The sequence below is a fragment of the Trichophyton rubrum genome (genome assembly GCF_000151425.1).
Source record: "Trichophyton rubrum CBS 118892 genomic scaffold supercont2.5, whole genome shotgun sequence".
Taxonomy (NCBI): domain Eukaryota; kingdom Fungi; phylum Ascomycota; class Eurotiomycetes; order Onygenales; family Arthrodermataceae; genus Trichophyton; species Trichophyton rubrum.
In genome coordinates, this window is record NW_003456424.1 from 655838 (window position 1) to 669019 (window position 13182).

The following is a 13182-nucleotide window of genomic DNA, read 5'->3' on the forward strand; positions in this document are numbered from 1 at the left end:
CAGGGGGAAAAAAAGGGAGAAGAGAATGTACGAGGAAGAAAGCAAGAAAAAAAAGAAGTGGATGGAGAAGGGACTAGTCGTATGCGATTACCAAAGTTACAGGCAGCGACAGCGCCAGTAGCGCCGGGCTACCAGCACCCCGGGACTGGTATTTGGTACCTGCCTCAATACGAAAAAAATACCAGGGATGATGGGCGCTTGGCTTGCCGTGAGGCAGCGCAGGAGGGCAGCGCGAGGAAACCAGAGGAGGGCCAGGAGGACGAGGAGAGGGAGGGGAGCAGGCAGGCAGGCAGGCGAGAGAGAGAGGGATAGAGACGCCGCGGCAACTAAAGGGGGAGCGTGCCATGTGGTTATCGTTTGCAGGCCTTCTTCTCCTTTCTCTGTTCCTCCTGCTGCTGTTGTATAGCATCAAAGGGCACAGACAAAACCCCCAGCGGCAATGGATGTACCCTTGATGTACGGCGAAAGTATGCATGTACTTTATGTATGCATGTATGTGTGCAAGCATAACCTCCATAAATACATCTGTGCTGTCCGTATCCACTGACTGCCCTGGCTCAGCTCAAGTTCAGGCCAGAGGTCTCCTGGCCTCGCACTGGCAAGCGAAGTAGATCAACGTCTGGCGCCGTGGTGCCCACGGAAAGTACTTTTTCTGGATGTTCTGGAGAAAAATTCCTCACGACATCATCCCGGCCCATTGGTGGGTAGGACCCGTGGGTCTTAATTACCACTAGAGCCTGATGGGGGAAAGTCAGGGACGTCGCGATGCCTGGAGCGATGTGCTGGTGGGTGGAGAGGTCAAACATAGCTTCAACTCAGTTTACAGAGTTACTGTCTTTTCTCTTGTCCTTGAAACTGGACACATTATTAGAGATGTCCCATAGGCGCGCCTCTCCGCGAACTGACAGACGATAAGGTGGCCGAGATGGGCGCAAACACCAGGTGGGCAATACGGGGTGAGTGGTGTCATTCGATGCAGGTACCCGGATTCAACTCGCACAGCCGGTTCTCGGAACGAACGGATGAAACCATGGTAGCGAGAGCTTGATACTTTGAGCTGCGTCTGCTTGGACTTCGTTTCATAGTTTTGTGACTGACGAAGGCAAAACCGTATGCTGTGTTCTGACTCCGTACAGCTAGCTTGTCGCTACGTCTATCTCTTGCTTCTCGACTCCTGCGAGGCTGGCTCAACGGGCGTTGAGTAAAGAGGGATCGTCGCAGACACCTCCTATCCTGTGTGCTTCCTCGCCCAGCTCGCTACCAACCAACCTCAGCTTGCGTTGGACTCCTCCATGCTCCGTTCCATACGAGCGTGGCTTTGAGATGACGAGAGGGAGTCCGCTCCGAAAGCAGCAGGCTGAGCGTGTCGTGTCCAGTCGTGTCCAGCGCAAGCCAGAGAGAGAGAGTTCTCCGGATCCAGCTCACCAGCCTGCTGTCTTTCGCTCTATCCTCCCCGTCCCGTCCCTCTTCTTTGTCTTCTGCTTCGCCGTCGTTCGCTGACATCCATCAACGGGCAGTTGATAATAATAATAATAATAATAATACCTATGGAATAATTATATAATGTCAGAGCGACAAAGGTCAGAATAAAGTGGCGGATTATGTAATTAACTCTATTATATAATCATAAGATTCGCGACTTCGCCTTGGCCTCTCTAGACGTTTTATCAAACAGACACTACGGACGAGACACGAGAGCTGCGCAGAACGTCTACGATGCGCCCTGGTTACTGATAGGAAAGCATGGCAGAAACCCCGGTTGAGGCGGAAGACGGCAGCGGGCCGGAGGACTACTATGTTGAGCCTCTTGCGACAGGACGAGCGCGACGGTCGACGGCTGGCCGTCTGATGAACACGCTGCTCGACGCCGAAGCCGACGATGAACTGGCGCGTATATTTGCGGAGGAAGAAGATGACGAGGAGTTTGAGTCTGGGGACGATGAGGAAGAGGGCGGAGAAGCTGCAGCAGACGACATGGAGATCGATTCGTCCTCTTCGGATGAAGGGGACGAAGGCGGCGCAACTGGCGCTGGCAACGACGAGCTTGAAGGAGAAAAAGAGCTACAGAGACAGGAGAAGGCAGAGAGGGCAAAGAAACGGACAGCGCAGCAGGAAGGGTTTCGGATGCCCTCCCAGCGCAAGAAAAAGGTCAAGATAGATCCGACCTTGCCCACACGAAAATCAACACTTCCGGCTCCACGTCTGAGAAAGAAATCAGAACGTATCTCATGGCTTCCTACGGCAGATGACGGGCCTACGCGGGCGTCTTCTCGTCGCCAGACTATGCAGAACAGAGTTCAAACTCACGCGCGGCTCAAACGCAGCGAGCAGAAGCGAGTTCAGCTGATTGCCACGATGGAGGAGACGGCCAAGCGCAAGGAGAAGGCCAGGCCGAAACAAATGACGCAGGCAGATCGTCTTGCTGAAGCCGAAAAGACTGAGAGGTTGAATTTTGGCAGCCTGACGCGGTGGGAGGAGATGGAGGAGAAGCGAAGCGAAGAGCGGCGGCTGAAGATGGAGGCACTGCACAATCGACGACTGGAAGGACCTGTTATCACGTTCTGGAGCGGAATCGCTAAATGGATCAACGAGAAACTTGCAATGGTGGGCGTCAAGTCTTTTCGACAAGCTGCTGATGCTGATACCGGCCGCAAGAAGAAGGGTCGTCCCAGTGTTGAAACCAGCCGTGAGGGACAGCCTGCTGCGAATGCTGCAAACAGAGGAACAGAAGCGTCCAATAATGCCACAGACATAGCGCCTACACAACCTACCGATGGGCAACAAGCTCCTGGGAAACCCAGCTTGTTTCTAGATGGCATACAGTTATACGCCTCCATGCAGGAGTGTCCTGACGCCGAAATTGCCCCTACCGCCACATCCACTGCACCAAAACCCGTCACAACTACTACGGAAACGATTGCATTGCCAAACAAAGAGCCACATGGGAATGAAGTGACAAAATCAGCCCCAAGCCCCAAGGAGCCGGGGAATGAGGACGAAAATGGTCAAGGTCAAGCTCCCAACAAGCCTGTAGAAGAAACCGTACCCATATGTCCGGAACAAGAGTTGAACGCGGAGGAGAAGCCGGGCAAGGTCAAACCGGCTCTTGAGCGCTCATCCCGGACGTGCATTGTTCTAGACAATTTCGACGCAACTACAGCTCCCGAGCGAAGTGATGTTGGCGTCCTCTACAATCCGAAAAAACCTGTCAAGCTGCCCAGTACGTCATCCCTTTCATCCATATCCCAGCAACCCTCTGTGTGAGGAATTATCATTTTTAATCTTATAACAGGACTAACAAGCGACTGTAGAAACCCAAACCGAGTTTTGCCCTATTACTTCCCATCCCGCCCGCTACCGTGACCCAACAACCGGCCTCCCTTACTCAAACTCCCTTGCCTACCGTGAAATCCGCCAAGCGCTAGCATACAGGTATGCGTGGAGCGGGACATTTGGGTGCTTCGTTGGGCCGATAGGAGTCGGCGCCAGAGGAGTGCCAGAGAGGTTTCTCGCGCCTAATGCCGCTCCACCACAGCAACTGTTCGAGCATGGAGACGGCGATAGCAAGCCAACGACAGCTTCTGGAGACAAGCCCGCTGCTCAATGATAATAATAGACCAACCAACAAAGCCGCTAGGGTGTATCGCCAAGTCACCTTTGGTCACGTTCTTTTTGTACTTCTATTTTGTGCATCTTAGCGTTGGCGCTGAATCTACTTGATCTTGATCCTCAGCTTCATCTTCATCTATCATCAGTGTCGTCTCTGCCATTGATCTTCATGCTCTTGACCTCCTTGAGCTCACCCGAGTCAATTCTCAGCCCTTTTATTCAGCTTTCCTTTCTCGACCGGATAGAGTCGGACTCGAGCGTCACGCGACCAGCATACGTTTTTCGTTCCTTTTTCTTTTTCTTTTTTCTTTCTTTTTTTTTTTTTTTGCTTCTTCTGCTTCCTTTTCCCCTTGACGTCTCAAACGGCAGACAAACGTCAACTGGAGACCCTTGGGGAACGACAGAGAGATGCACAAACAGGCGGCAGGACAGATTTTCAGAACACGCAGGCAAAAGACCGAACGAGACCGGTGCCCACTGTGGACGCTGGAACAGCGCCTGACCTTCTCTTAGGCCGTCCCCGTCCCACCGGGTCTGGTCCCCTATGATCCGAGCCTCAGGAGGAAGGCCACGACCCCCTTTTTCTTGTCCTTGATGCTCGATGGCAGCAGGTATGGACCGTCTAGGCTAGTTCAGACCGTTGGTTTTGGGTGACTCAGCGCTGGGCGAGGCCTTGTTTCACCGCCTCAGCTATATATCATCGTCATCAGCAGCGGCCACAACTCTTCTTCTTCCTTGACTGGCCTGCATCTACCCAAGGTTATTCTTCGTCTTCCAAGCTTAAGTACGGTGCTTCGCCGTTACTGGAAGTTCCTTTTTATATAACAACAGAAAGGGTTTCTTTTCTTATTTTATTTTATTTTTTTTTGTTTTATTTTATTTTGTTTCCCTCCCCCTATCCCTTTATTATATACACTATCCTACTTCTACTTCTGCCTTTCTTTTTTTCTACGCCGCTGAAGGACCTGGACAAATTGCTTCTTGTCTTGCGACCACTAGGTCAGCAGCCTTAGGGCCACTGCCTGCATCCCAGGGCTGACGGTTCCGCGATTAAACGGCGCATGCCAAAGAGGGCAAGACAAATAAGAGGGAGTCTTGCTCAGCCTTGACCTGAAAGATCCTGCAAGCAGCTGGGAACTGGGGCGGGAGAGAGGCGTTGCAGCGCAGATGGCCACCTGCTTTTGCCAGTACTGGTATGGATGAAGGAGTCTTCATTTTCCTCTACCCCCCCTTCCCTTCTCCCTCCCTCACCCCTGTCCTCGGTAGTGCAGGGCCAATGCTGTTCGACATGGAATCAACCTTTACTTCCTTTCTTTTCCCTCACCGTTTGTTAGGGAGATAATGCATGAGAACGCATGACACATGGTTGAATGAAACATGGTTGAAGAATGAACTGCAATATTTACTTGCCTTACTAACTGCTTGTTTCAAAACGTCTTCTCCCTTGCAGTGCCATGTGTGAGAGAATGATATCAAACCCAGATTCTTCAATTCTATACTGTAGCCAACGGTGAGATATACCCTTCTTCTTCCGCTTCTTCTTCTCTCTACCTTGTCCGGACTTATCCGTATCATTTGCTCCGCACGAGCAAATGATACAGGTAGGACTTTCTTCAACCTTCGATACTTTTTCTCTTCCCTTCTCCCTGGAAGTGCATGTTTACTTATTCTACCTCTCTTTTCTTCTTCTTGTTTCGTCCTCCAGGTGCCGAAATCAAGACTCTATAAAACCTCTAGCAACTCCTTCGAGGCCCATATTCTTCTCACGGGCAACATCTTCCTTTTCCTCATTATTCTCCCCGGTTCCCATCCCCAGGTCATATCCATATCACCATAGTGCGAGGACCGGCTCCTTTTCAGACCCTGGCTTGCTCTACTCGTTGCCAAATACAACCATTTCCCTTTCCACTAGCCTGCCGCAGCTGAGCATTCTACATCAAGAGCCGGAGACAATGTCTTCCACACGTCAGTCCCGATCCAAGCCAGTTCAATTCACGGCTGCATATCAATATCTCGCTCAGTTCCTGCAAGCGGGGCAGACACCAACTACTTCGCAGCGGTCTGGACCAAGGTATAAAAATGGTGTTTGTCTTACCGGCAACAAGGAAGCCGGTGATATGCCATTATTAACTCACTCCCCGGCTACAACGGTGGTTTCGGCGGATGATAGCCCCATCACACCGTCTGAAAGGGGCCCGGATGAAAAATTCACTCTACTACAGAACGACATGATCGAATCCAAGTCTACAGCTCTTGCCCCGGTGATGGTGCATGGAGACAGAGCTTTCCTTGAAAAGACTCAGTAATGATTGGCCCTTGTTGTCCGCAAAGTATATTATTAGTGGTCATTTCTCCGTTGTGACGGGAAGTTTGCCCTTCTGTATCTTGCTATGGAAAGACACGATCAGTTTGGGGGTAGCATATATTAAGCACCCCCATTTCCCGCACCTATTCGCATTTGCGTTACATTATTTTGTCTCTGTTCGTGTCTAGTACAATGCATCTTCACTATTTCTGTAGCCCTTGCTCTAACTACTTTCCATTCTTCATATTCTTGTCATTTAAATTCTAAACTGACGCTATGCTTATGGAGTGCATCGGCCGGTAAAACGAGGGTACAACGAGCATTCTCGGACAGTATATCGTCCGCACATCCACGCAAGGAATCGTTCAAGACCAAGGCCGTATCCTCCATGAGGAGACGTGCCATATCTACTTATAGTTAGCACACACTTTCTACTCCATAGTCGCACTCACAGCGGGCAAACTTACTTTCTCTGGTCGGTATACCAGTAGTACGGAGTAGGATCCATTCCTTCTTTCTTGTATGCACCCATGAGCTCGTCCCAGTCGTCCATCCTCATGCTACCACCGACAATTTCACCGACACCGGGCATGAGTACGTCTACAGACTCGGTGACACGTGGGTCCTCTGCATCCTTCTTCATGTAGAACGCCTTGATCTCAGCAGGGAAGTGGGTGAGTAGGATAGGTTTGTTGATGATATCGGTCATTTTTCGCTCGGCAGCTTCAGCAATGTCATCTCCGAACGAATGTGGCTTATCCTCTTCATTGTTGATGCCGTGTTCGTTCAGCCACTCGATGGCTTCAGAGTAACGCATGCGCCTGAAGGGACGGGCCGGTGGCGTGAAGTTGGGGTTGAGCTGTTTGACGAATGCGGCGATCTGTGGATCAGCCAGCGAAATATCGATAACACTACATATTATCTCCTCGATATGGTCGAGGAGATCATTAAAGGTAATGAAGTCTAGCTCAGATTCAATATGGGTATATTCAGACAGGTGACGACGGGTGAGAGACTTTTCAGCACGGAAAGACGGACAGATGCAGAAGACATCACCTAGTGAAGCGAGACAGGTCTCCAGGTACAGCTGGGAGGACTGAGTCAGATAGGCCTTCTCGCCGTAGTAGTCGAATTCAAACAGGGTGCTTCCACCTTCTACTTGGGTCTGGACCATGGCTGGGGGAGTGACCTCGAGCATCTGTTTCTGCTCAAACGTCTTCCGAAACGCCCGCACCACAGCTGCGCGGACCTTGAGAACGGATGAGGACGTCTCTCCACGCAAGACGAGGTGTCTGTTGTCTAGTAGGGTCTGGGGATCAGCATCTGCGGCCACACGGGTGGTGATGGCCTCCTTATCGCCGGCAGCACGCCCAATGACCTGGAAGAAGTCTGCGTGTAGCTCACGGTTATCTGGAGCATGCTGTTTCACAGGCACGGCACGCATCTCTCCATGGATGGCCATGGAGGTCTCCAGAGTAAGAGTCATGGCATCATATGTCTTTGTCAGGTCCCCAGTAAAAACGCACTGGAGCAATCCGTAGCCATCGGTCAGCGTCAAGAAGATCATGTCCTTCTGCACCCGTAGCCGATGGACTCTGCCAACGACACGCACACGAGTCCCCGGCTGCTTGTCTCCTTCGGCTCGAGGCCTGACGACCGCGGGGTCCTTCTCATTGAGTCTGATCTTGACCGGCTTGGGCAGCGAATCGTCTTCCTTTACGACGACCTTCTTCGCCTCCTCCAGCACCAGCCTTCGCTTATCGGCCTCCTCCTTTTCCCTGATCGCCAGCTCCTTCTCCTTGAGCGCCTTTTTCTTGCGTTGCTCGACGAGGTTGGCGGCCTTCTTGAGCGCCGACTTGGTTGCGGGCTTCCACTGCAGGCGCACAGAGGCCTCTTCTCCTTCAGCAACAGGACCTGTCTCGGACTTCCTGGTCATGTACTGCACTGGGGCCTCGGCCGTGGCGGGGTGTAGCAGCATCGCGTAGACCAGCGTCTTGTATGCGGCGGTTTCGGTGCCCGTCGCAGAATCATCGTCCTGGCCGACATCCTCGTCAATGAAGACGTCTTTGGTAGCGCTCGCCATGGCCGCCTCTCTTGTGTCCCGATCCTCTTCCTGCCTGCTCCTGCTTTTTTATTATATTTTATCCTTCAATCTTTTTTTTTTTTTTTTTTGGCTGGATGTTATCGAGGGATAGAGAAAAAAAGAGTGTGTGCAGTGGGGTAAAACTTCGAGGGGAACATAAAATTATCATTTTATATGGAGAATCCCAGCAAAAGGATGAGTCACAGACAAGCCAACCAGCAAATGTTAAAAACAATAGTCATACAGCGCTCTGTAAAAGCAATAACACTAATGAAAAACCCCAACTACAACATCAATGAATGACATATTAAGCAGAGAAAGTTGTCTCTCTCCAGAGATAAGACGCTCAGCTGGTGGCAGCTCCTCTTACGCCCGTCTATCTGGCCTCAACTCTAGCAATGCTCTTCTCCCACCCAGAGGAGTGGCCAGTCCGTAACTAACGGTCAATCGGAAGCTAGAGCTTCTTCTAGTCCGGACTTTATCGAGTTTTCCAGCTTCCATATCCCAGTCGTCGCTGTCAGCTAGTGATTCCTTCGCCTGGCGCGGTGCAACACCCTTCGTATGCGCCTGGAGTTGACACGATCGATCGTCTTCATGGATACGCAAAGATTAGCGAGATCGGGCCCTCGTATTGTCCGTCGGGTTTCACGCTCTTCTCTGGTGTGGCTGATCTGCCTCAATTGCCAGCCCAGATGCCGAGCAGTGGTGGTTGGGCCTTCTACCTTCTTAGCGCTGGCAGTTTCAGTTCTGGGATCGGTGGAGATGCGAGCCACGCTGGAGTGTGCTGGCCTTGCTGGCTAGTTGGTTCTCGTATGCTGGCTTGAGTCGCTGGTCGCTCGTCGGGCCCAGCCAGCTAAGGTCCTCCGGCGTTACGGAGTCGGTGGCAAGACGGATGAACATGAACATGAACATGAACATGAACATGAACTGCTGGATGTCGCATCTCGACAATTCTCACTCGGGCGTTTCTTCTTCGCCTTTTTCTGCTTCTGCTTCTGCTTCTTCTGCTGCTGCTCTTTTTTTTTTCGTTGATTGTGAAGAAAAGCCAAAAAAAAAAAAAAATAAAAATAAAAATAAATAAAAAATAAAAAATAAATAAAATAAAATAAAATAAAAAATATAGATGGTGATATTACGTAATATCACTGGCCTGGATTCTCGTTTGGGTAATTTTCGACTGCAAGGCAAGAAAGCGCCGGCGAAGGTCGTTTTTTTTTTTTTTTTTTGCGCTGCGTCGGCTGAGGAAGCCCCTGAAGAGCCGTTGCAGGCAGCGGCTCAGAAACGTCCATTACTCTGCAGCTTTATACACCAGCACCGGGTTTGCTTGGGTTTAAAAAGGATTCCATTGAAAAGGGGTTTGTATGTACCCCCTGACTCCAGGACGCCGTAACACATATCATTGCTCCACAGCCCCTGTTGCCGCAGTCCATGTTGCCGTTTCTGCGGGGGGCATGCCGACGCTGGACTCTTCTACGGCCCCATCTCGGGACCCTGTAGCTACCGGACCCATCTCACTCTTCTGGGTGCGGAGGTACCCCAGGTCAAAGTCATAGTCGCAGTTCATGGTAACGGTGGTAGCCTCGCTGACCTCCTTTACTTTCCTGGGCTTTGGCTTACCACGGCTCGAACGGCGGAAGCCGTAGCGCCGTGCTATTGTACTTGCGAAAGCGTACGATGCCCGCTCACGCTGGTTGCCGAAGATAGATGGGAAGTAGCGCGCAAAGAACGGCCGTAATGATGCGAGCGAAGCCCCAATCTATTGTTGGCTGTTAGTTTCGCGGTCTTGTCCACGTAATGGAAGAAGATGTTACATACCACACCAACGTAGAGTTCAACGGTACCGGAGATCCAGAGGTAGTAGGCTTCCCACGTCTTGTCGTGGGCAATATTCAGTCGGTAGGTGTAGTATGCACGCACACCACCGGCAATACAGACTCCGAAACCAGCACCAAAGAGGAGGATAAGAATGATCCTCTGCCGCGTGGGCAAGCTGAGAGACATAACGCTGGGAATCGGCAAGACAATAACAATGATGTCGGTTGCGGTGTTAATTGCACCGCTAGCTAGTAAATGGGCACTCTCGTTGACGCAGTTCTGGGGCAGAATAGACAGCGTCCAATAGAGAGATACCGGTCTAGAGTGGGCTCATGTTAGCAGACCTGGACAAGTCAGTGACCCTTTAGGGTAAAGGGATACGGAGACATGCCTGCAAGTAAACACGACCACCAAAATGAAGATAATAAGTTCGACAGCAACGATCCAGATGTTGATAACCACAGTCCACTGCAACGCCGGACTTCCACTGCCTTTCATGATCTTCCGGGTAAAAAATAGAAGCGAGAGTTTAGTGAGCGTACAGCCGGTAGCAAAGAGACATTCCAATAGCATCGTCAGTCGAAGGCCTAGAATAAGCTGCCAGATAGGAACGTCGTAAATATGGCGGTTCCAGCCCAAGGTGATGGCTGCAGTGGTGGTGATGATCCCACAGCCGAGAGTGGGAAGAGCAGCGGCAATGATGAATATATCGTCCCAACCAAAACTTCTCAATATTCGGATGCGTGTGAATATACGGATGCCGATGATGGCCAGCATCAGGGGCATGAAAATTGCTGTCATGATTATGATGGCAGGGCCATGAACCTCTGGTGGATTGTCATAATTGGGCTTAGGCCAGGAGGCAATAACCGACACCGGAGGGAGCTGCATAATAGAAGCATTAGGATGTGAATTGAAAAAAATGAATGTCGGTCCCTGTACGCAGTACACAGGGGAGGCTAGAAAAAAAAAAGGATTAAAGAGATATATATGAAGAGAAGATAGTAGCTTGATTGCCGGCGGGAGAGCTACTATGGATATAAGTATATTTGGCCCATGAAGGGGGGCCATCAGAACCTTAACACGAAAAGGTCCACAACTACGACACGAGTAGATCTGCAGCGCGAACTGACAGATGACACACCTCTTGGTTTAGCTAACCTGCAAAAGCGGCTCTTAACTGTCAGGAAACATCGAGTCCAAGCGCAGGAGAAGGAGGTATATGCAGGAGTAGCGTCAGAGGAGGCGTCAGGACAAGAATGTAGCCTCTCAAGGCCACTAACCCTGGTCTCAGGCGGTCAGATGTGGATGATACACAATTTCTCTTTCCTCTATACAAACACCACAACTGTCTGCAGGAAGACACCTTCAACCTGGCCATGGCGTCCGGAAGAATGATGCTTTGGCGGCCGTTAGATATTAACGTGGACAGCCACAACACGGCATCAGGTGGCGATCGCCTCTCAATAGATCAGGGCCCAGGGGAACTTTCCAAGTAAGATTTTCAGGAGCATATTCAGTGAAAAGGAGTATTTTTGAATTCTGCAGTTTCTTGGTGGGGGATCAGTTGCGAGGAAAGGCAATTCTACATGGTTTGTGGGATAGCCGGGTTGGCCTGGCGGTCGTGTTGGGTGTTTTGGAACCAACTAGTATGCTGTGTTTCTTTTTCCTTGCCCATTTTTTCTTCTCCTCTCGTCTCTCCTCTAGCAGGGTTGGCATCGTTTCATTTATTTTATTGTTGGCCGAGAGCTCGCAGTTCACCATTATTTGCCTGTCAAGAGTTATCGTCCTTGGCCGTGTGCACCCTCTGAGTGGACAGAGCCGGGAGAACCAGCGCCGTGATTCCCTGCTGCATCACACAGTGGTGTGCAGTAGCTCCAACTTCGACATGGTCTCCATCGTGATGGAACTGTCTCTTGCATACATACGGAGTCCAGAGGGTAGATCTCCAATGGCATCATATGGACAAAAATGAGCTTACCGGCGGCGGAAGAGACAGACCTCTGTGTGTTGCCTGGGGCAACATAGGAGGGTTTGAGAGTTGGTAATTCCTCGATCTGCCTCTGTCCTGGCGTCTAAACGGAGAAAGATAGCAGTCTAGATAGACCACAATGCACCTGCATAGTCCTAGAATGTCCTTCAGTCTCTTCTAGCCAGGTGAAATTGTCGATGGCTTGTGTTCGGTTGATCGATCGATCGATCGTTTCGTTCCCAGAGCAGGGAGATCCGTTATATATATAATGTGGGCATGCTGATTTGCTTGTGACAGCATGCCGGCCGGGATCTCCTCTAATCCTGGACCGTAGCTCATCCGATATAAATTATTCCCGACGGCACTTTTGATCTCCCTCGTTATTATTATTATGTTATTACCGGCAAGAATCTAATCAATCGAGTGGATGCCACCGGTATTATCGAAGACTGTGCTCTGCCAGCCGTTAGCCTTTGATATGGCCGGCTCCCCGCAGCGAACAGCGCCAGGAAACCTCCAAATTGCGCAGCCGGCCATCGTCTAGTATTGCAACGGCCTTTGAAGCCTGTATACCATCACGACCAGCCCCGCTGGGACGTCTCCGTCTCAGTAACTGACTAGTTAGCTGAAGCTATCGCCCGATCTTATGTGTCTTGTGCCCTTGTTTATATGCGTAGACTAACTGGAAAGTAGACTGGCCGTAGCAAAGGGCCATCTCCATCATCATCATCGTCGTCGTCATCGTTGTCATCGTCTACAGCCTTCTGTCTCCCTTCTTTGCTGTCCCCTGGCCTGTCTCGTCTGATGTCTCGTCTGATGTCTGTTGTGTGCGCAGCCCAAAAAAGCCAAGCATCGCCAAAGGGGGAAAAAATAACATCGACAACGCCAAAAAGCGCAAAAAGTTCCTCGACCTCAACTTCAACGTCCGACATTCACCTTCGCCCTCGCGACTCTCCAGCCCTTCTTCCTCCAAGCTTCCTTTCCTTCTTCTTCTTCCTCTTCTTTCCATCGCTCCTTTTTGCCTTTATTTATTTATTATCTGGATCCCATCTGCCCTAATTTTCCTGCCTCGTCGCCGCTTGATCGCCCTCACGGTCTCAGCCAGCCTTCCCGCCGTCACCACCAGCAGCGGAACACGCCCTCGCCATAATCCTCCAGCCTCTCGACAAAGCAGTCTTTCGATCCCGGCGAACACTTCCAACCTAAACGGCCCCTTAATGTGATAAGCACGGTGCGCTCTTCTCGTTCTCTCGTTCCTTTACGGCCCGGCAACAAAGGAATTGTCCAAGGGGGAACACAACGCCGTCAGCGAGTCTCGAAGACCTGGTCCACCCCCCTCCGAATAGCCTGCTCCACTGTGTGTCGTGAATCTGTTTCAGCTTGTCCTCTTGACCATCT

At 51.0% G+C, this 13182-nt stretch overlaps 4 protein-coding genes across 5 annotated transcripts; 2 read left to right on the forward strand and 2 right to left on the reverse strand.

The window, feature by feature from the left end:
- Positions 1-1732: 1732 nt before the first annotated feature.
- Positions 1733-3607, forward strand: TERG_04965 (uncharacterized protein; the record flags this gene model as incomplete). The annotated part of the gene is made up of 2 exons (XM_003234325.2): positions 1733-3220; positions 3312-3607. The coding sequence occupies exons 1-2, from the start codon at positions 1744-1746 to the stop codon at positions 3605-3607; spliced, it is 1773 nt and encodes a 590-aa protein (XP_003234373.1). The 5' UTR covers positions 1733-1743.
- A 1169-nt stretch (positions 3608-4776) lies between these two features.
- On the forward strand, positions 4777-5915 carry TERG_04966 (uncharacterized protein; the record flags this gene model as incomplete). 2 transcript variants are annotated; one of them, XM_047749893.1, is made up of 3 exons in its annotated part: positions 4777-4802; positions 5060-5119; positions 5315-5915. In XM_047749893.1, the coding sequence occupies 3 exons, from the start codon at positions 4777-4779 to the stop codon at positions 5913-5915; spliced, it is 687 nt and encodes a 228-aa protein (XP_047606458.1). The 2 variants fall into 2 exon arrangements, with proteins under 2 accessions (XP_047606458.1, XP_003234374.1); XM_003234326.1 differs by lacking the exons at positions 4777-4802; positions 5060-5119 and having other exon boundaries at positions 5202-5915.
- Positions 5916-6194: 279 nt separating this feature from the next.
- Positions 6195-7997, reverse strand: TERG_04967 (asparagine-tRNA ligase; the record flags this gene model as incomplete). The annotated part of the gene is made up of 2 exons (XM_003234327.1): positions 6195-6321; positions 6382-7997. 2 exons carry the CDS (start codon positions 7995-7997, stop codon positions 6195-6197), a joined length of 1743 nt encoding a protein of 580 aa, XP_003234375.1.
- Positions 7998-9229: 1232 nt separating this feature from the next.
- TERG_04968 (uncharacterized protein) lies at positions 9230-10703 on the reverse strand (the record flags this gene model as incomplete). Its single annotated transcript, XM_003234328.2, has 3 exons — positions 9230-9753; positions 9813-10131; positions 10216-10703. 3 exons carry the CDS (start codon positions 10701-10703, stop codon positions 9394-9396), a joined length of 1167 nt encoding a protein of 388 aa, XP_003234376.1. The 3' UTR covers positions 9230-9393.
- Between the last annotated feature and the right edge of the window lie 2479 nt (positions 10704-13182).